Here is a 20,544-nt window from a genome sequence, read left to right as displayed (position 1 = left end):
GGAGGAACAACGACAAAAAAGGAAAAACAGGAAAGAAAGAAAAAAAAAAAGGAAAAAAAGACTCAAAACTTTTGTACTTAGTATATTTTAAAACAAGTATCGAGCAAGGACTTCAAATCTACAGCCAAAAATGGAGATGCTGAATTGAATTGCCACCGCCTTGTCATATACCTTTTTCCTTTGGTTTTTTTTTCTTTTCTTCTTTTATTGCTCTCAACTCCCACCATCGCTCCTCTCCACAACGGGGCAAAAAAAGTGTCAATTTCTCCGACTAATGCATCATTAATTAATTGGCTGCGAAAGCGCTTTTTATTTATTTATTTTAAAGAAGAAAAAAATTTGACGGCTAAGTATTTTTGCAGCTAAGTATACACTATTTTGCTTGATGTTTGCCGTTTCCCCACACTTGTTAGTACACATAATATCTGAGCAGACTGATAAGGTACCCCCAAAAAAAATTAAAACCACTCATGAAGAAAAAAAGCTTTTCTACATTGTGGAGACAATAAAGAATGTTGGAGAACAAGTTCTCCGCTATTGTTCAAATTGAGAATGTTGGGGTAAGGTCCAAAAGAACAAAAAGGAAAGAAGAAGAAGAAGAAGAAGAAGAAGAAGACAAGAGGAGCAAGGGCGGGAGTATGAGTTGAAGTTGGAGGCAGTTGAACAATAAGGTAGAGCCAAAAACAATAAGGGCAATATAAAATGTAAAGCATATAACTTCCATCAAAGCCCTGATAAGAATTATCTTGCCTTCTTCTTCTTTTTCTTTTTCTTTTTCTTTTTCTTTTTCTTTTTTTTCTAACCACTTTTCTTTTCTTCATTCCAGGTCACTCAAAAACCATTTGAACAAGTATCCTATCACAAAAGGAAAAAGGAAAAAGGAAAAGGGATCATTAAATCATGAGTGGTAAGGTTGACATTGAGCATATTTCGCCATATGCAACCAACATTAGTGACTCTGTAGACCATGACAGAGAAGAAGAAGAACTTTTCAACAAAGGGCCAGACCTTTCATTCAAATCCATCTCCCATTACTTTGCCACAAGATTCTCTACTTTAATCGACTTGCCCATACATCATACTAACAAAAGATGGTATGAAGTCGTTAACCCTTTACCAGGCTTAAGGGAAATGACATTGAGTGATTGGAATTTCTATTTCTTGGGGTACTTTAGTTGGGTATTGGACTCCCTTGATTTCTTTGCTGTCTCGGTCTCGGCTCCAGAAATTGCAGCTACTTTGAATGTCAATGTCACCCAAATCACCTGGGGTATGACATTGGTCTTGATGTTGAGATCTGTTGGTGCCGTGATATTTGGTCTTGCTGCAGATAAGTTTGGTAGGAAATGGACATATATCACAATTGTCACATGCTTTATCTTTGTTGAGATTGGTACCGGTTTTGTCAAAACTTTGGAACAATTCCTCGGTGTGAGAGCTGTTTTTGGTATTCTTATGGGCGCTATGGCACCAATCAGTATGGTTACCAGTTTGGAAAATCAACCAACTCGTGCTAGATCCATATTGTCTGGTTTCTACTTACCGGGCTATTCATTTGGTTATATTCTTGCAATGGTATTCTACAGAGCTTTTATCAACACCTACAAGCCAGGTGAAGGATGGAGATCTTTGTTTTGGTTTAGCGCTGGTTTGAGTGTTATTCTTATTGTATGGAGACTAATTGTGCCCGAGTCACCGGATTTTATTGCTATGCAGGAAAAAAAGAAGAGATTCCGTGCTAAGCATGGTAACCGTTGGATTGATCCCAGTTTGATCAAGACATTGAAGACAGAGTGGTTGTTGCTCATTTATTTGGTTTTGCTTTACGCTGGCTGGAACTTTACCACCCACGGATCACAAGATTTGTATGTCACCATGTTGACAAAACAATTTGAAGTTGGTTGGAATATGAGAACCGTTATTGTGGTTGTGAGTAATCTTGGTGCTATGCTCGGAGGAACCGTAATGGGCTCGGTTTCTGAATTATTGGGTAGAAGACTCACTGTTATCATTTGCTCCCTTTGGTGTGCCGCATTTATTTACCCATCATTTTTCCACGCTGATACGAGATGGTGGGCATATGTTCTTTTGAGTGCAGGTGTTATGGGATCATGGGGTATATCTAGTGTCTATTTATTAGAGGTTGTCAATAAGGCACATAGAACATTGATCTCAGGTTTATCTTACCAATTGGGTAATTTGGCAAGTTCGGCAAGTTCAACAATTGAGGCTCGTCTTGGAGAAAGGTTTCCAATTGAAGGAGGTGCGCCAGGAATGTACGATTATGGAAAAGTGATGTGCATATTTTGTGGTTGTGTTTTTGCCTACATGATTATATGCATCTTCTTGGGTCCCGAGAAATTTCACAATAATATCAATGCTAGGGATGAAGAAGAATATGATAATGATGATAATGGTGAGGAGGGGCAAATGGCAGGTGCTGGTCATGTGACGGAGCGGGGCTCTGTTGGGGATTCATTTGAGAATAAGAAATGAGCAACCAGTAATGTAGTGGGTTTGTATAGAATGTTGGGTCTTGGTTGATTCAGGGCTTTCTTGTATACAAAAGTATGTTTGTTATTATTATTATTATTATTATTAGAATTATTACTATCTATTTTGTTTATTATCAAAATTATTGAAATTTTTCATTTTATTCAATTTATTCAAAAGATTGTGTGTTGTCATATTGCACAATGAACCAACGACATTGTGCCTATATCTTTATTTATTTACTTTTTACAAGGAATTCGCAATCAACAGGATGTAGAATAATATTACTTGGATGCTATGATTGAGGTAAATGTAAAATGATATGAAATGAACCAACTGTACTTACTATAAACCTGTTTTAATTTGTATAGGGTGATCAACTAATCAGCAAGTTATATGTCTACATTAAGTCTAACACGATCCAGTGTGATCAAGGAACAAAAGATACAGTTGAGCATAACTTGTGGCTTTCTATCTTATTAATCTATATTGACTGAAAAAAAGAGGGAAAATAATATTGAAATAAAAAAAAAAAAAGAAAATTACATCTCAATAAGATTGTACAAGAAATGATGCAATAGTATACGACGAGATATAATTAAAAGATAAAAGAGAAAAAGAAGGTGCAAGAAAATCATGCAACAAGTTGAAAAAATATTGTTTCCTCACTCTTTCTTTTTATTTTTTTGGTACTGAATTGAAACAAAACTTTATAAATTATAATTCAACTGAAATTGTACGACTTGTTGGGACAAGTTTATGGACAAGACATGTCCAATATTTATAAGTGAAAAACTATCGCAATGATAATTCCATTTTCGATAACTTCTTAATGAACAACAGTATTGTTAGATTGATTAGAAACATTTGCAGAGAAAAACAAATATAGTAAATAGTATAGATTTGATAGATATTGAAATTAAGTCATTTGACTTTATGCTAAATAAAATGCTCTTCATAAAGTTTAGCTATTATTACTTTTCCAAGAAAAAGCCTGCGTGGCGAAATTGGTTATCGCTTTTGACTTCTAATCAAAGGATTCCGGGTTCGAGTCCCGGCGTGGGTTTTCTTACTTATCATCTGCGGCTTTAGCTCACCTGGGAGAGCGTCAGACTGAAGATCTGGAGGTACTGTGTTCGAGCCACAGAAGCCGCATTTTAATTTTTTTTATGCCTATAAAAGAAATGTTTCAAAACTTGTTTTATTCTTTGGTGAGGTTAGTTCTCTGTTGTGAAACTGTTATCACAAGTAATGAGCAATAGCCTTAATCTATATTATTTTTTTATTTATTTATTTGTTTTTGAAGATGGGAAGAGATTCTATGTTGTAAGGAGAATTAACTCTACATTATCAATCAAATTTCGTTATATGTTTTATTTTCCTTTTCTTTTTTTTTCCAAAAAAAAAATAAATTTTCAATTTGTTTTTAACTTTTAAAAGGATGGGGCAGGAGGGGGGGAAGAAGGGTATCATAAATTCATTAATTAATTAAATTGTTTATATCAGCAAGTGTTTTTCTGATTCAGTTAATATTTATAGTCTTTTGGTGGTTCTTTTTATTTCGTGTCTTTGTTTAGTACAATAAGTATAACTGATCACCGTCTTTTTCAAAGTACTCTTGTTCGTTATTGTAATCTTCCACTTTAAATACCAGCGAATAGTCTACATCATCTAATAATAGTTGCTTCGGTTGCTTTTCCTCCTCCTTGATACTACTCAATGGTTTATTGCTCGTTGTGGTTAAAAACAAAGCGTTTTCAATCAACCTTAGCTGTGTTTGCAACAATTCTTTATCTTCATCACGATGGAGTTTTTCATTGAGTGACTTGATCTCGTTTGCTTCAAATTCGATTGATTTCCTCGTCTTTTCCTTCATTTCCTGACCAACGAATTCGCTAAGATTGTACAAGTTTGTCGTTCGATGGAGTTTCTTTTGTGCGTAAGCAGTGGGTGGTGGAGCAAGTGTAGTAATAGTATTGGTAGTAGTAGTAGTAGTTGATGGTTGTGATGGTGGTGATGTTGACAATGTATGTGTTTTCTTGATAAACAACTTTTTAGGCTGTTTTAATGATGTCATTGATTTAGAGTGGTTGGGTTTGTATGTATAGTTAGCACCATTATCACTACTGCTACTGTTGTTGTTATATTGACTTTCCTTGTTTTCCTTGTTGGACTCACATGAAGAAACCAGTTCTATATCAATTGAGTTGTTATCGAATAAGCTTTGGGACTTCATTGATTCTGGACTTACATTGTGGCTAATATTTATGGGGTTGAGAATCATTAATGAGCGTCGCTTCAATGAGTTTGCAGCGTATGAGCCCGATTTACGATTTGAGTGTGTAGTTGAAGTCAACGTTGATGAATGGGAGTGGGAGTGTGAGTGTGAGTGGGAGTAGGTGTTGTTTGAGTTGTGGTGGTTTGTTTGTTCAAATTTCGAAATCGATGAGGATATTGATGGAGATCGAATAATTGTAGAGGTCAAGTTGGGACTATATTTGGAGTCGCGTCGAGACGATGATGAAAGGTGTGGTGAGGAAGTAGTTGATGTTGAAGTTGACGGTGATGCTTTCAAGTCTGAGAGACTAAATCTGTTTTTCAATTCTCTTTTACGAAAAGAATTGAGGAATCTGGATGTTGTTGATGAAGAAGAAGTCGATGTGTTTTTATCGTTAAAGTCTGGAATGCTTTGACTACGTAACATGGTGAAGGATGATATGGCTTGTGAATAAAAGTCTTGGTTTTAGTTTTAGTTTTAATTTGTTTAGTTTTCGAATTTTTTGTTTTGTTTTGTTTTGTTTTGTTTTGTTTTGTTTTGCTTTCTATACTAAAGTATTTATGTTGTTGTTGTTGTAACTTGTCTTCTCCGAGTGGATGGATGGTAATTAAAATTTTATTATTATTATTTTGTCGATGAGATAAGTCTATGGTTGTGGCTTCAACTGCAAAAATGAGGTGTCGTATGTTGTCAAGTGGCTTGGAAGTGAAAGAAGGACAAAAATTAAAAAAAAAAAATAAGAGACAAAGTGAGAAAGTTGAAGATGAACTTGTATGAAACGAATGGCTTGGTTTTGGCAGAATAGGAGAAAAGGTGTTTTGGGTTATATATGATGATCCAAAGTCGAGGTAAAAAGGAATCTCTCTTTATATATATATATATATATATTTATTTATAGGTCAAAATGAATGATTGAAAGGAAACTAAAAAAGGAAGCAAAAGTAAAGTAACAACATGGGGAGGAGGAGGGGGGGGTCTTGATGGGATCATATATTTTTTTTGTTTGTTTTGTTTGTTTGTTTGTTTGTTGTTGTTATAGTTGTTGGATTAAAGGCTTCTGGGTTTTGTTAAAATAAAATTAAAAAAAAAAGGGCAGCAAATATAATTAGCTCCTAATACGTTTTTGGTGGCTATCCTTGTGTTCAATAAACTCTGAATCTATCACTTGATTCAATCGAAATTAAAAACAAACACAAAAACAAACACCAACTATTTTATTGTAGGTGATTGATTTTTTGTGGGACAACTTGAAAGGAAAATAAAAAAAAATAAAAAAAAATAAAAAACAAAAAATATATCTCTTTAACAAACATCACATCACACAGTCTCTCTCTCTCTTTTTACTCCTTTAAAATAAAAAATAAAAAATAAAATAAAAAATAAAAAATAAAAATAAAATAATAATTAAAAATTTAATCAAAGTGAAAACAAACATCACGACGCGATAAACTGCAATGTCAACCAATGTTGAACAGATTTAGGAATAAAGGAATAAGAAAATTAAATAGTAAGAATTAAATATGGCCAGAGAATGTCCACAGTAGATATGAATTCATATTATTTTTATTCATTATTTTTTGTTTCCAAGATCTTTTTGGTGGCATATTGTAAAATAAAAAGTAACATTCGTTAGTGTTAGTGTTGATTGTAGTGGTGGTGATAATTTATATTGTATTGGCCCATATCGAATCATTAGGAGAAATTTTCAAAACTTACGCCAGAGTTTTCAATGTAAACACACACACCTTATTAAAAGCTGGTCAAATATGTTTAAAATCGAAAAAAAGGTTGATTAAGCTTGTTTTTTCTTTTCCTTCAAGTTGTAAACAACCAAATAATTAATTAAACTTCTTTAGCTCCTTTCATTATCGACTAATAAATTCTCACATCTTTTTATTTTCACCACTTCTTCACCACTTCTTCACTTTTGATGCACCACTTTTTGCTCTACTTGCATTCAACACCTCCTTTCGCTTTATCAACAATAACAACAATAACAGAACAAAGGAAGGAAAATAAAAAATAAATAAAAAAATAAAAAATAAAAAAAGTAAAAAATCGCGCGTGTGCGCGTGTCACCTGCCATCTCTCCACAGCCATCCTGAGTACAATCTCCAATACCACACCTTTTGCTGCTTTCTCAGAGTTTTTCATTTCTTTGATTGCTCCAACAATAGTTTTTTTTAGGCATCAAAGCTTTGTGAAGAGCTTGAAATTTTTTATAAATCTCAATCTAAATTCAAAATGAGTTGGTTAAAAAAAAAGAAAAAAAAAGAAAAAAAAGAACATAAGAATTCTCTTGCAAACCATCAAAACTAAATTGAAAAGTACCAAAAGTAAAATAGAATTACCCATTAAGAACTCTATAAGAAAAAGTAAAACAGAAATAAAAACAACAACAACAACAACAACAACAACAACAACACGGCAAAACAAAGAAGCACCAATACGCGTATCATGCCTCTACTTCAAATACTTTCCTCAAAACTTTCTCTGTCATTGCAAACAAAAAAGCAAAAAAAAAAAAAGAAATGAAGGATACCATGGAACAATGTATTTAATCTAAAAGAATAATGACTTACAATCCCAACGATACTTTTCTAAACTCTATTACCTCGTATTTTATCTATTTACATCCAAATTCATATGCATAAATATATATACCCTAAACCATAATGTTTATTCAACCCAAAAATCATATTTATTACTTGCATCCATGTAATATGACTCATCATACTTTGCACGTCTCTTTAAAAACTGGTTCAACTGAAGGTACTCTTGACTCCTTAAACTCTGGGCCAACCCTTGTGCATCATTTCCATCGACAATGTTTGTTTCAGCAGCACCAGCAGCAGCACCAGCAGCAGCAACTGCACCACCACCACCACCACCAACAAATTTTTCAATATCCTCAACACACGGAATCAATCGCGAAAATAGAGGCTGGTACTCTTCGCCACCCCTGAACCTCTTTAATGCAAACTCACTCTTGTATACAGGGTCATACTTCATCAACGCATTACCATATTTGTCAAACCCAGTTGGAGTCTTTGTAATATAATTGATGATGGGCTGGCGAATTATGCTTTGCAAGCCAGGATACAAATAAAGCTTCATCAACTCATTACTTTGTTTTGCACCAATGGGCTTGATATGAATATAGCCAAAGTTCTCAAACACAAGTTCTATACTTCCATAAAATGGTGGAACAAGATACTTGTCAAATTGCGAAAACAATGAATGATTTCCAATAGCAAAATCATTGGCCAATGATGGCGGGATGTTTTGAGCCAATTTTGCAGCCTTGTCAATATTGGAGAATGCGTGAATCTTGAAATTAGTAACGTTACGGATTTGGAACAAGCAATCTTTGGGCAATTGCAAGTACCCCAACCCTTCAAAACACAAGACTTGCGGTCCTTTAAATGATTTGTACTGCGCTCCATTATAACCCTTGGCAAATGTCTTTTCTCCCTTGATTAATCGATGTATGATTTTAGGTTCCTTTATAGACTCGTACAAGTAGTGTATTTTTGGCGACGAGCTGAAGCCTGGAACATCGTAGACGGTTTTCAACCCTATATTCAATGGAATAATATCTCTGGTGAAGCCAGGGAGGTACGAAACACCAGGTCCAACTTTTTGATAAAATTGTTGCTTAAACTTGTCCTTGATCTTGGACACAGTATTGAAGGGCACGTGTCTCACTTGTTCCTTTTTATTTTGCAATTCTTCATTCAACATTAAGCTCTTGATCATGGTGGATTTCCCGCAGTTTGTGTTGCCAATTATATAGCTTCCATCGGGAATAAATCTGTGCAACTCATCCAATTTCCACCCTTTTAAGCTCGAAGATAAAAAGATATTTTGTTTGGGAACCCCGTATTTGATGCCCAAATAGTCACTTACAAAATTCTTTGTATATTCATGCAGGATGGCTGATTTATTGAATTTGTTTTTTATGTCCGCCACCAAGTTATCGGTCTTTGTCATGATGAAGTATATGTCCTTAGGGTTGCGGAATTTGAAGATGTTGGGGTTGATACCCATGGGGAAGTCGTTTGCATTGAATAGGTAAACCAAAGGTGCTGTTGATGCTCTAGGGAGATTTTGCAATACTTGTTCCATTTCCGAAATGGGAAAGTTTTCATCAGTCATCTTGTAGGAAGATTGGTATTGGATATTTCGGCATCTCATGCACTCGACACTTGTTTCGTCTGGCTTTACAGTGTAGATCTTGTTCACTACTTCCTTAACTGTTTCTCCTTTATCGTTTTTGGGTATTGTTTCCAATTCTTTCGAGTCTTTATATTTGGGTTGACCAAACAGAGTAAAGTCATTGATGAGGAGATCTTTATCCGATTGCGACATCTTGGATATGAGTTTGTCATAAGCTTCATCCAGAGGTCGCTTTTTGATGGGATTTTGCAGAATATTTGGAGCATCTGCTGCTACAACTAGACCCAGTTTCTGTGTTTGTTCACTAAAAGTTTTGGAGTCATTTAAGAGTTTCACTGGCTTTATATAGTAGCCTGGTTCGTCTTTGTTTTTGTCCTGTACTTTGATTCCACAAGATCGACATCGGAGTTCGAGGCTGTATAGTAGAGGTATTGCTATACTTGAGTTTTGTCTAAAAAGAGTGAGGTAGTGTTTACTGTGTATTAGTCGACTGATCATGATGCTTTGTTGAAATATTTCTGTATAGATTGGTATTGGTATTGGTAATAAATGGTGATTTTTCCTCCTTTTTCTTTAAATTTTTTTTTTATTAATTAATTTTTTCTTGTGTAGGGCTCGTTTCTTGTTACGAGATGGATGGATGGTTATTTTTTTTTTACATTGGAAAGATGAGGAATGGTGATAAAAATAAAAGCCACCTAAAAGTTGAGTACGCAAAAAATAAATAAATTGAAAAGAGATGGAGAAGCGAATATTGTGTAAAGGCTGGTTTCACCATATTTACTCCCCCAGAATTGGGCTGATTTCCACTCAAAAAAAAAATATAAATTGGAAAAGGAAAAGGAAAAGAAAAAAATACAAGATGAAATTTTTAAGAATAAGGATATTAAAGTACTGATCTACTTGTAGTGACATATGAATTAGATAACGCGTGGGCAAAAGAGTGTTGTCTATATAACAAGGCAATAGTGCATTTGTATTAATAAAGTGTATACGAATCCAATATATATGAAAAAGATAAGGCTTATTCATTTTAAAAAAACAAAATGAGAAGGGTAATTCCACAATTTCTATAAGAAGACTAGGAAGTAAAGAGATTGAACAAGAATGCTACTTGCGTGTATGTGTGTGTGTTTACATGTCTAACAAAAAAAAGGGCATTAAGAAGCATCAGACATAATGCTGAAGACTTTTGACTAAATTGTTGTTCCCTCCCTTTCCAGCCCCCTGCCCCCTGATGGCAAAAGGGTAAAGGAAAATAGACAGAAGGAAATGATGGACACAACCAAATGGATAAACTTTTTCTTGTTCATTTGTTTTTTTTTTTTTCATTTTTTCTCCTTTTCCATCAATAGAGATTTTCCCATGCTACTTATTGAAATAGCCGACAGTTTAGAAACAAAAGAAAGACAAAAATTGCCAAAAGAGAAGAAGAGGAAGATATTACAGTCTAGTGGTTGGTGATGCATAGGTAGTTTAAGAAGTCCTTTTATTTTATTTTCTATTCTATTCTGTTCTGTTCTTCTTTCTTTCTTTTTTTCTCAACTCTTTTTTTTTTTTTTTTTTTTTTTGAGTAGTTGAAGCTTGTGAATGACTTTTTGTAAGTTACAAAAAACAAGTATTCTCATAACCAACCAGCTAAAACTAACTGAAGAAAATATGTCAAACCTCAAAAAGAATTAAAAAACTAAGAATACAATAATAGTTTCTTTCTTTTTGTATTGCTTCTGTTCTTTTTTCGTCTCATGTGTTAAAGGTTAACATTTTTAAAAACTCTTATTTAAAAAAAAAACCCAGATATGTAGAAGTTGCAAAAAGAATACAAATTTTCAACTTTCCATTAGCAGGATCGGCTAACTCCAGCTTGATTTATTTTTGCACTTACTTTTTCTCTTTCTCTCTCTTGAAATTTAATTTGTCAATTGTAAACAACAAGTGGTGCATCTTCATCTGCATCTCTTGTATATGTACATATACCTAAATAACCAAGCTTCATAACCGTTTGTATGTTTCATATATAAATATACATATATACATATATACATACATACATACATACATACATACATACCTCTCCATGCAACTGGTTACATCTACTACATTTGTACACTATTATGCAGAGTACTGCTTGCACATATAATCTAGATACTAACTCCGAGGCACTCTAAGTTGGAATTAAGAGTAAGAGTAAGAGTAAGACGACTAGGAGGAGGTGGAGGAGGAGGGGAGGGGGGGGGGGGGTCCATAGATCAACAGTAAGGTGAGTGGTGGTAAATAATACTTCTACAGAACAATAGAAATTTAGTGAAACTCAAAGCAAAGATTGTCGGATATGACCTAGCCACCCTCTTTTCTCTTTTCTTTTCTTTTTTCTCTTCTCCTTTAATCCCGTATATACATACCACAACACTGCATTATCATGAATGTTTTGTTTCAGCTTCCTCTATTTTTGCTATTGAATGGTGACTTCATTCCCCTTTTTTCCCTTCATTGATATAGCTTATCTGAATTATTATACAGAATAAAAGTGGGAAGAAGTGTGAGGTTGGTTTAATAATTGTTGTTTGTGTCATTTGAGATGTTTATCAGCTGTACATGAAACAGCTTTTTTTTTTATTACATATTTTTTTTTAGGGAACGAACGGGCAATAAGCTGCTCTATTATTCAGTTGATTCACAATGCAAATTGGAACTTTTTTGATTAATTTTTTTTTTTAATTTGAACTTTTTTGTATTTTGTTCTGTATATTCTCAATATCAAGCAAGTAATTGGTTTTCCCCGTGTGTTTTGTTCTTTCTTTCCTATTGAGTTATTTTTTGAGTTATTTTTATTATATTGTAATTTGGAATAGTGCAATAGCAAAACAGAAAAAAGCTATGAAATATTTCATCTGCAACTAGTTCATCTCTTGTACTTGTACATATATATGTACATGATAACTATTTTGGTACATAAGTATTTGTAAATGCATCAGTAAGTATATATGTCTTTTATCATTCTTTGTATATCATCCATTCCATTTCGAATTGTTCATCGTTTTCAAATGAAAAAAGTATTAAGAAAATTAGTCAGTAGTTGATACTAAAACAAATGAAAAAGAAAAAGAAAAAATAAAATAAAATTAAATTATAATACGCAGTTCACCTCATCTCCAATCCTTCCTTTTTTGTACAAAGATAACGCACATCTTCAAAGACAGTAATAAAAAAAAATAAATAGAGTAGAGAAGAAACCAAAGAATTAAAGCAAAGCAAAGCAAAGCTACTGCAAGTACACTATGAGCTTTAAATCTTGCACATGTCAACATCTATGTGAAATTCGAGCAACAGAAACGAAAAAGTAAGAAGCAAGAATCAAAAAGGTATAAAAAAGCAAAAAGGCAGAGAGGCAAAAAGAAGGATGCTACGATATTGAATATATGTTTTTTCCACAGTGAGATGGCAAGCACATACGTCATGCATATGTACATCAAGACGACAATATTTTCAAATGCCACAACTAGAGAATAATAATAAAATAAAAAGAAGAATAAGATTGGATGTATATATGTATATGTATGTATAAATTTATCTTTGAGTATGTAGTATAGTGTCACATACTCCTGTACTAACTCACCATTTGTTGAAAGTATTGTCTAAGCCTATAGATCATTTCTCTGACAATAGATTGTGGAATTCTCTACTACTATTACTACAATAACAACAACAACAACCTAGGAAAAATGTTTAAATGCTTAAAAATAAAATAGAATAAAATTAAAGTAAAGTAAACAAAAAGAAGCATTTCTACTGGTCTAATCTTAAAAAGTTTAGGAAGACTAACAGACACAACAACAACTTTGAGTATTATTATTTAGTCCATGCAGTAACAACAACTGTTAAAGTGTGAGCAACTTACGAGACAGAACGTGTACTTAATTCAAACTGTATCAGGTCGGATAGTAGGTCATTAATTCGGTAATTCTACAAGACTATTAACTTTAGCTTCTATTTAGAATCTGGTCGACATTTATGTTCTCCCATGAGTGGTTCACATACTTGTGCTTTGCACGACTTTACTCATCTCTTCGTACGCTACCAATCGTCAACCTTCAAGTTGGTCTCACGTGTATGTTAACACGTGATACCGTCAAGTGGCTTATAATTATATCTTGATTCTCAACACCCTCTCTTAAGTGTAAGTCACTTGACATCATCATGTCATTTCCATTCATCATCTATTAAATAAACCGACCATTCACAATGATAAGAAAAAAATGATTTGACTTAAATTAAACGTCATTCAATCAAACAACCAAAAAAAAATATCATTGCTAATTTCAAAACCATAATTTCAATTCTTCAATCAAGTCATTCATGTTAAGACAAATTCCTTAACATATTCACTTTAACGAGAAACAATCATATCTGCTTCTTTACATAATCACCAAGCAGATCAATTGTGTAACCAGGCTATTTTCATTAGCCTTCAAAAGTCTCCAAAAATCCCAGCCATGGGAAGAGTCATCATTGACTCACAAGGACATACGGAAGTGATGTGATATATCAATATCCGTCTCTAGTCTAACTTCACCATATGTCCCTTTAAATTCCTAATAAATCTTATGACCATTTCTTTGATCACATATTAGTGCAGCGAGTGCGTCCGCGGTACACTAATTTCTTTTAACATTAAACGCACCGTCTAGTTGTTCGTCACTGACGGGCCCTGACACTCTTGTCTATGTGTCCTTGTAATTAATAAGTAATACTTCTAAACTGTATTCTTTTTACGTATCCTATTGATCGTTCATTGCCAATACGGATTCAGAGGTGCATTTCTCGTAGTCTTCTAAGTAGGCTTCCATACCTCCTAGGATGTAACTTGCCCTCAATCATAACATATACTGGTACCTCCAGTAACCTTAACATCGGATGTGTTTTCACCCGGATAACCTTCATTATTTTCTTTCTCTAAATGTATATTTTATACATTTCGTTGATCGACAGTATCAGATTCTAGAATCACTTATTGAGGTCAAACATATATTTCAATAGTTTCCCTCTCTGAATCTGAACTGTCTGATCAACAGGATCAGATTCTCAAATCACTTATTGAGGTCAAACATATATTTCAATAGTTTCCCTCTCTGAATCTGAACTGTCTGATCAACAGGATCAGATTCTCTTGCCAATACCTTCCTTGCTTTTAAAAGATATTAAAACTAATTTTATGCAGTTCGTATGCATCATCAACTCATAAAATTCCATATGAGTAAAATTATGTTTACCATGTCTCTTTTCCGTTGTGAAACTATGGAAAAACATTCACTTGATGGATCAAACATTCCATCACACATAATTCAATAAATTTAACTCCGTAGCTGGTTTCATTGATAATCACAATTCAATAAACCTCGGCTATTAGAGTTCACACTGAAATTATATATATAATCGTATATATATATTCAGTCACACATTATCCCATTCTGGATAATTCGGGATACGAGTTTGAGTATTACACAGCATTTGTAATTTACCCTTCAAGTTCCCTCACAAGCTGCTCTCAGCTTTCAACGAATGTGCATCCTTTTCTGCACCAGTCGTAACAGATAAAACATTTTTCCCTTCCTATTTGACGCGAACCCATTTCAACGCCCTTTCCTGAAGAGTATATCTGCTCATATTTGACGGCCGTCCAATTCAGCACTGTTCAAATTCAAATTGCTATACTTTGACATGACTAAAAGGACACTATTTCCTAAAAGTTCAAGTCAATCTCGGGCAAACGATAGAATGACTACTCATGTCACCTATCCCAATAAGACCAGGTTTCATCCAATGAAACTTCAATCTTCCAAACAATGTTGTGCTTCACAGCACCACTGTTAACATGTAAGTTATCAAAAACCCAGAAAGCTTCCATTACTTCCAAAATGAGCATACTTCCATTCTGCTCGAACTAGTGGCCTTTCCACCTTTTAAATAGTAATCCTAGCTTAATTGCAAACAGTGACCGAACCAACAATCCTACTTATCACGACAAAGGATACTTCCCTTGAGACAATTCATCACTCTATTCATGCAGCTAATAATCTAACGTTAGCTCAATCACTTGACCAACATAATATAGACATCTCGAGCTGAAAACAAATATATCACTCAACCATTTACAATCGTCCTATCATCCTTTCATGCTTCACACCATCGTCGTTCATACGCCAACGTTGTCAGGGCTCATAACCTGTTAAAGTGTGAGCAACTTACGAGACAGAACGTGTACTTAATTCAAACTGTATCAGGTCGGATAGTAGGTCATTAATTCGGTAATTCTACAAGACTATTAACTTTAGCTTCTATTTAGAATCTGGTCGACATTTATGTTCTCCCATGAGTGGTTCACATACTTGTGCTTTGCACGACTTTACTCATCTCTTCGTACGCTACCAATCGTCAACCTTCAAGTTGGTCTCACGTGTATGTTAACACGTGATACCGTCAAGTGGCTTATAATTATATCTTGATTCTCAACAACAACAACAACAGCAACAGAACAAGAAACAAGAAACAAGAAACAAGAAGAAGATGCGGAACAAAAACAAGGTACCATGACAAAAGAACAAACACACAAAGGAGTAGAAGTATTTTTCTATTATTATTATTATTATTATTATTATTGTTACTTTCAATGCTCATAATCATTCATTTCCTTTTCCTTTTCCTTTTCCTTTTCCTCTCTTTAATCCCATCAGCCGAAACAACAAAAAGGGTAAACAATATTAAGTGTATTGACAATAAAATAAATAATAAATAATAAATAATAGATAAATAAGTGAATAGATGAACCAAATCCAATTACATTGATCCCAAACTCAAACTCAAAGTCAAGCACGAAAATAGAACCATATTCTCTATTTTTATCTGTTCTTCAATCCATTGTATTTCCCTTTTCCACCTCCATTAACCATTATTGCATTCTTTCTTAATCTTTTCTTAAATTTTTTCTTAATTTTTTTTCCCTACATTTCACAGTTTTCAAGTTCAGTTGTGGGAAACAAAGTTTGTAATTTTTTTTTGTATGTTCTTTATTTTATTATTTATTATATATTATTTATTATTTATTTTTCACTTTCTTCACCATCACCCATCTGGTAAGTTTAAATTTAGCATACAAATCTAAAACTATCTTTAGACTCGGATAATTGAATGGAAATCGAATTTAGTGTTGGCATTGTATTTTTTTATTTCTCTCTTTGGTATCTAATATTATTATCCTCATTATTATTATTATCTTACTCTTACTCTTTAGTTCAATTATTTCTTTTTCCTCCTTTTTTTTTTGCAATATCTATCTGTTTGTTGATGTTTCTACAAGACTCTTGTTGATTGGGGAATTGATCAATATAAAATTTTTTTATTTTTTTATTTTTATTTTTTATTTCTTTAATTATTTTTATTTTTATTTTTTAATTTTTAATTTTTAATTTTTTACGGGGATCGGGTATTCATCAAAACTGAAGTCATTAAAAATTTATTTTCTTTACAATTCTTCAATTTTTAAATGTTAGGAGTGGAAAGAGTGGAGGGAGAGGGAGGGGGGAGGCTTTTACTAAGTCCTAACTGATTTGGGAAAGAGGAAGAGAACATGGAACTCGAGTGATATGCATGCGTTTTGTTTGTTTCTTTGTTTCTAAGTTCATTTGCCTGTCTGCTTAAAATTGGTTGGTGTACATACTATTGTTCAAATAGAACAAGCCACGTACAAGAGGGTATATTAACCCATAGTGAATTACCACCCTGAGTAGATTTAAAATGAAAATACCATCAAAAGCATTCGTACTTGCACTTGATGAAGAAAATAAAAGAACAAAACAGGACTAAAAGAAAGAGCATTAACCCTTGTTGTTGGTCACACATTGATACAACAAACACATATGCCATCACCATCTTTTGACATACACCCAGACACACACTCTCTCTTTCAATCTCTCTTATTCTCTCTTCATTATCACCATCAACATTGTCCACTCAGCGGGCATAGGTGCATTTACATGTGCAGTTACATGTGCATTAGTCTGCGCTATTGTCTTCTATTCTTAAACCTTGCATTCATGTATGTCTCTGGAGCAAAAGCTTTTATTTTAATTATTTTTATTTTTATTTTTTGAACTCAAAAAATTGCCAGTTTTTACTTCCGTTGTTCAATGTGATTGTTTTTGATGTCCATGCTACAACTGCTCTTCTTCTTCCTGTTCCTGTTCCTGTTCTTGTTGTTCTTGACGTTATGATTGTTGTAGTTGTAATAATACACACTTTGTATTTTATTTTTTATCTTTATTTTTTAACTTTCACTTTTACTTTACAAAATAAACCCAAAAATAAAAATATTTTTATTTTTATTTTTTTCTTTATTTCTTTTTTTTTTTTTTTGGTTTGACGCTCAAGTGGGTTGTAATATATGTAAGTGTTCCTGTTTCCCTTTGTCTTGTAATCCAAAATTTCATTCTCCCATTAAGCATCCATAGATGTATATATAAATATAACCCTGTTTCCCACTTTTCCATTCCATTCCTTCCAACCTTTCAACCTTTTTCCCAGGTCCTACTTCTGTTTTTCTCTTTTCTCTTTTCTTTTTTCTTTTGTTTTCTCAATTGCCATCTAAGAATCCATATACACCAAGTTTCTTCCAACATCATTCTACTTTCACCTTACGATATTGTATTTCCCAATTCAGCTTTTGATGGAGAAGTAAACATTGAACTTTAGTAGGACACATTTATACATATATATCTACAAATATATTGGATATAAATTTGATATCGAGATCTCAATAATATCAAAGTATCTAAAAAACTAGAATTTTTAATTCTTTCTTAGTTCTTTTTTTCCTTTTTGATTCTTTACAACCAAGAAATTAATTGAACTATAACCCACCAATAATTGACAGCTACTTTAGCCTTCAACAACAACAGCAACAGCAACAGTAACAAAAGACACACACACACACATCTCCATCTTTATAGAAAACCAACAATTATGCCAAAGCGGTCTTCACCTTCTACCACAAAGGTCTCCCCAGTGACGAAAAAACCTACGATTCTAAGCAGCTACGATGCCACAGCTACAGAAACATGGGTCAAGTGCGGTGAATGCGCCACCACATTGGGCATCAATGAAACCGCAATCAGATCATTTGAAAATGCGGTAAATAGAGACCCTTCAAACCTAACAGCCTTGTGTGGACTAAGTTTATCCCTTAGACTCGACGATATCCAAAATAATGCAACGTTTGGCTCACAATCCTCAATCGAAAGACTAAACCAATCAATTGAACAGTTTCCCCACTTGCTCAAACACTATCAAATATTCAAAGAATTATCAGAATGCTACTTGCTAATTGGACTAAATGACCAAGCACACCAGGCCATACAACAAGCTATACTGTTGTCCCCCAAAGATGCCTCACTTTGGTTACTAAGCGCACAAACCCTTATACGAGCAGGCGCAAGAGCCCACGCAGCAAACTCATTAACCCACTGCTTATCATTATTACCACCACCACCACCACCATCATCACAACAGCAACAGCAACAACAATACAGTACCAAAAACTACTCTTCTCAAGATATAGAGACTGCTAGAGCAGCCCACGCAGAATTGGCTGCCATTGCCGCAGCTGACGGAAACATTGAAACATCAATTGCAGAGCTCACTGCAACATTGTCATTACCACCACCTCCACTCTCACGAATCGAAGAACATATAGCATTATGGTGCGCCTTGGCAACAGCAAAGGAACGCGCCAACGACATTATGGGCGCAATCAATGCATGCAAAGACGCAGAGTTGGCTGTAGGCGACTCGCCGAGAATTCTCATGACAAATGCATATCTCTTACTCTTGCTAAACCCCAGGGAAAATGCAGAAGAAGCAATAAGTTTACTAAACAAGATTGTCAATTTGGAAAATGAAGCAATGGTGAGCGAAGGAACAGACTTTTTACCTTGGTACTTGCTAGGCAGAGCCCACTCATTTATGGATAGACCAAGATTAGCTTATGACTCGTATCAAGTGGCACTCCGATGCGCATCAAACTCACCAATCACTTGGCTCGCAGTGGGCAAATTGTATTTGGAGTTGAAGCAATTACCAGATGCATTAGCTGCATACTCCCAAGCACTCAAATTACAATTGGAAGATGGCTCACAAGGTACAGCCACAGCATGGGATGGCTTGAGCTGTGTTTATGAACGCTGCGATGACCACTTGATGGATGCCTCAGATGCATGCAGTCGAGCAGCTGCATGTTTCAAGGCAATTGGAGACTTGAAGAATAGCGAGTATTTCGAATATAGAGCTGACCAGTTGGCAAAAGCCTCAAAGAAAGAAGCACCAGTGCCAGAGTTGAGACAACCACCAGATGTTCCAAGTTTTCTCTTGCGGGACTTGGTTGCACTAGCACCCAATGAGCGAATTGCATATACTCAAACTCAAAGGCAGTCACAAGTGCTGATACAACCACAGCAAGAGGTGAAGAATGAGCCTCAACAACAACAGCAACAGCAACAGCAGCAACAGCAACCACCACCACCACCACAACAACAGCAACAACAACAACCACTGCAACCACCGCAACCACCACAGCCATCCTCATCGTATCAACAACAACAACCACCACCACCACCACCTCCACAGCAACAACAACCCCAACAACCTCAACCATTGCCCAATCATTACCACCCATCACCACTGCAAATGTCGCCACAACAGCCAACTCCTCAACAAGTACCTCAGCAGTTGCAACAAGCGCAGCAAACGCCACAACAAGTCCACCAACAACAAGCTCAACAACAGCAACAACAACAACAACAACACTATAGAGGAGTTCCACCACAGCCTCAATATTATTACCCTCCTCCTCCTCCACTACCACCACATCAACAACAACAGCAACAATATTACTACTCTGGCCCACCACCACCTCCACAACAGCAGCAACATCCAGTTTCACAACAACAATCACCTCAACAACACCAGCACCCCCAAATGATGCCGCCACCAAATTTACCACAAGCAAATGGCCATTATATTGTCCCACAACAACAACATGGTCCCCCACCACCCCCACCACCGGGCGCATCTGCAATATCTGTTGGAGGAGCAGGCGTGAATGGGTCGTATGGTGGAAATGTAAATGGTGGTGGAGCACAATACTTGCCCATTCCTGGAGGAGTACATAATGGTTCGCAATATGCTCTGCCCAGTTGGAGGAAATGAGTAATCAGGAACTAAGAAGAAGAAGAAGAAGAAGAAGAAGAAGAAGAAGAAGAAGAAGAAGAAGAAGAAGAAGAAGAAGAAGAAGAAAAGAAACAACAATGTTTGCATATCTTGCGAAGAGACTTAATTTCATTTTCTTTTTCTTATAAGCAAAAATATAGGCAATAGAGGCAATTTAATAATTCTTGGGTTTGGATGTTATTAGAGTAGGGTTCTTTGTTTTGTATTATTATTAATATTAGTACTATTATTAAAACTATTGTCATTACTATTGTTATCATCATCATCATCATCATCATCATCATCATCATCAGTATCATCACTCTTATTCTTATGCT

General features: G+C 34.7%; 4 protein-coding genes and 2 non-coding genes across 6 annotated transcripts; 4 read left to right on the top strand and 2 right to left on the bottom strand. All coding sequences in view use genetic code 12, as the record gives it.

The window, feature by feature from the left end:
- Positions 1 to 900: 900 nt before the first annotated feature.
- JEN1 (Carboxylic acid transporter) lies at positions 901 to 2,496 on the top strand (the record flags this gene model as incomplete). Its single annotated transcript, XM_001526378.1, has 1 exon — positions 901 to 2,496. One exon carries the CDS (start codon positions 901 to 903, stop codon positions 2,494 to 2,496), a length of 1,596 nt encoding a protein of 531 aa, XP_001526428.1.
- A 989-nt stretch (positions 2,497 to 3,485) lies between these two features.
- Positions 3,486 to 3,559, top strand: PVL30_003812. Its single transcript has one exon. It is a non-coding gene; the product is annotated as a tRNA-Arg (tRNA).
- Positions 3,560 to 3,575: 16 nt separating this feature from the next.
- PVL30_003811 lies at positions 3,576 to 3,648 on the top strand. Its single transcript has one exon. It is a non-coding gene; the product is annotated as a tRNA-Phe (tRNA).
- A 418-nt stretch (positions 3,649 to 4,066) lies between these two features.
- PVL30_003810 (uncharacterized protein) lies at positions 4,067 to 5,197 on the bottom strand (the record flags this gene model as incomplete). Its single annotated transcript, XM_001526377.1, has 1 exon — positions 4,067 to 5,197. One exon carries the CDS (start codon positions 5,195 to 5,197, stop codon positions 4,067 to 4,069), a length of 1,131 nt encoding a protein of 376 aa, XP_001526427.2.
- A 2,253-nt stretch (positions 5,198 to 7,450) lies between these two features.
- GEP3 (Mitochondrial ribosome small subunit biogenesis protein) lies at positions 7,451 to 9,448 on the bottom strand (the record flags this gene model as incomplete). Its single annotated transcript, XM_001526376.1, has 1 exon — positions 7,451 to 9,448. One exon carries the CDS (start codon positions 9,446 to 9,448, stop codon positions 7,451 to 7,453), a length of 1,998 nt encoding a protein of 665 aa, XP_001526426.2.
- Positions 9,449 to 17,965: 8,517 nt separating this feature from the next.
- Positions 17,966 to 20,206, top strand: PVL30_003808 (uncharacterized protein; the record flags this gene model as incomplete). Its single annotated transcript, XM_001526375.1, has 1 exon — positions 17,966 to 20,206. One exon carries the CDS (start codon positions 17,966 to 17,968, stop codon positions 20,204 to 20,206), a length of 2,241 nt encoding a protein of 746 aa, XP_001526425.2.
- Positions 20,207 to 20,544: the final 338 nt, after the last annotated feature.

The sequence above is a fragment of the Lodderomyces elongisporus genome, chromosome 4 (genome assembly GCF_030384665.1).
Source record: "Lodderomyces elongisporus chromosome 4, complete sequence".
Classification (NCBI taxonomy): Eukaryota; Fungi; Ascomycota; class Pichiomycetes; order Serinales; family Debaryomycetaceae; genus Lodderomyces; species Lodderomyces elongisporus.
The sequence above is the reverse complement of the archived record's forward strand: the minus strand, read 5'-3'. Positions and strand labels throughout refer to the sequence as shown.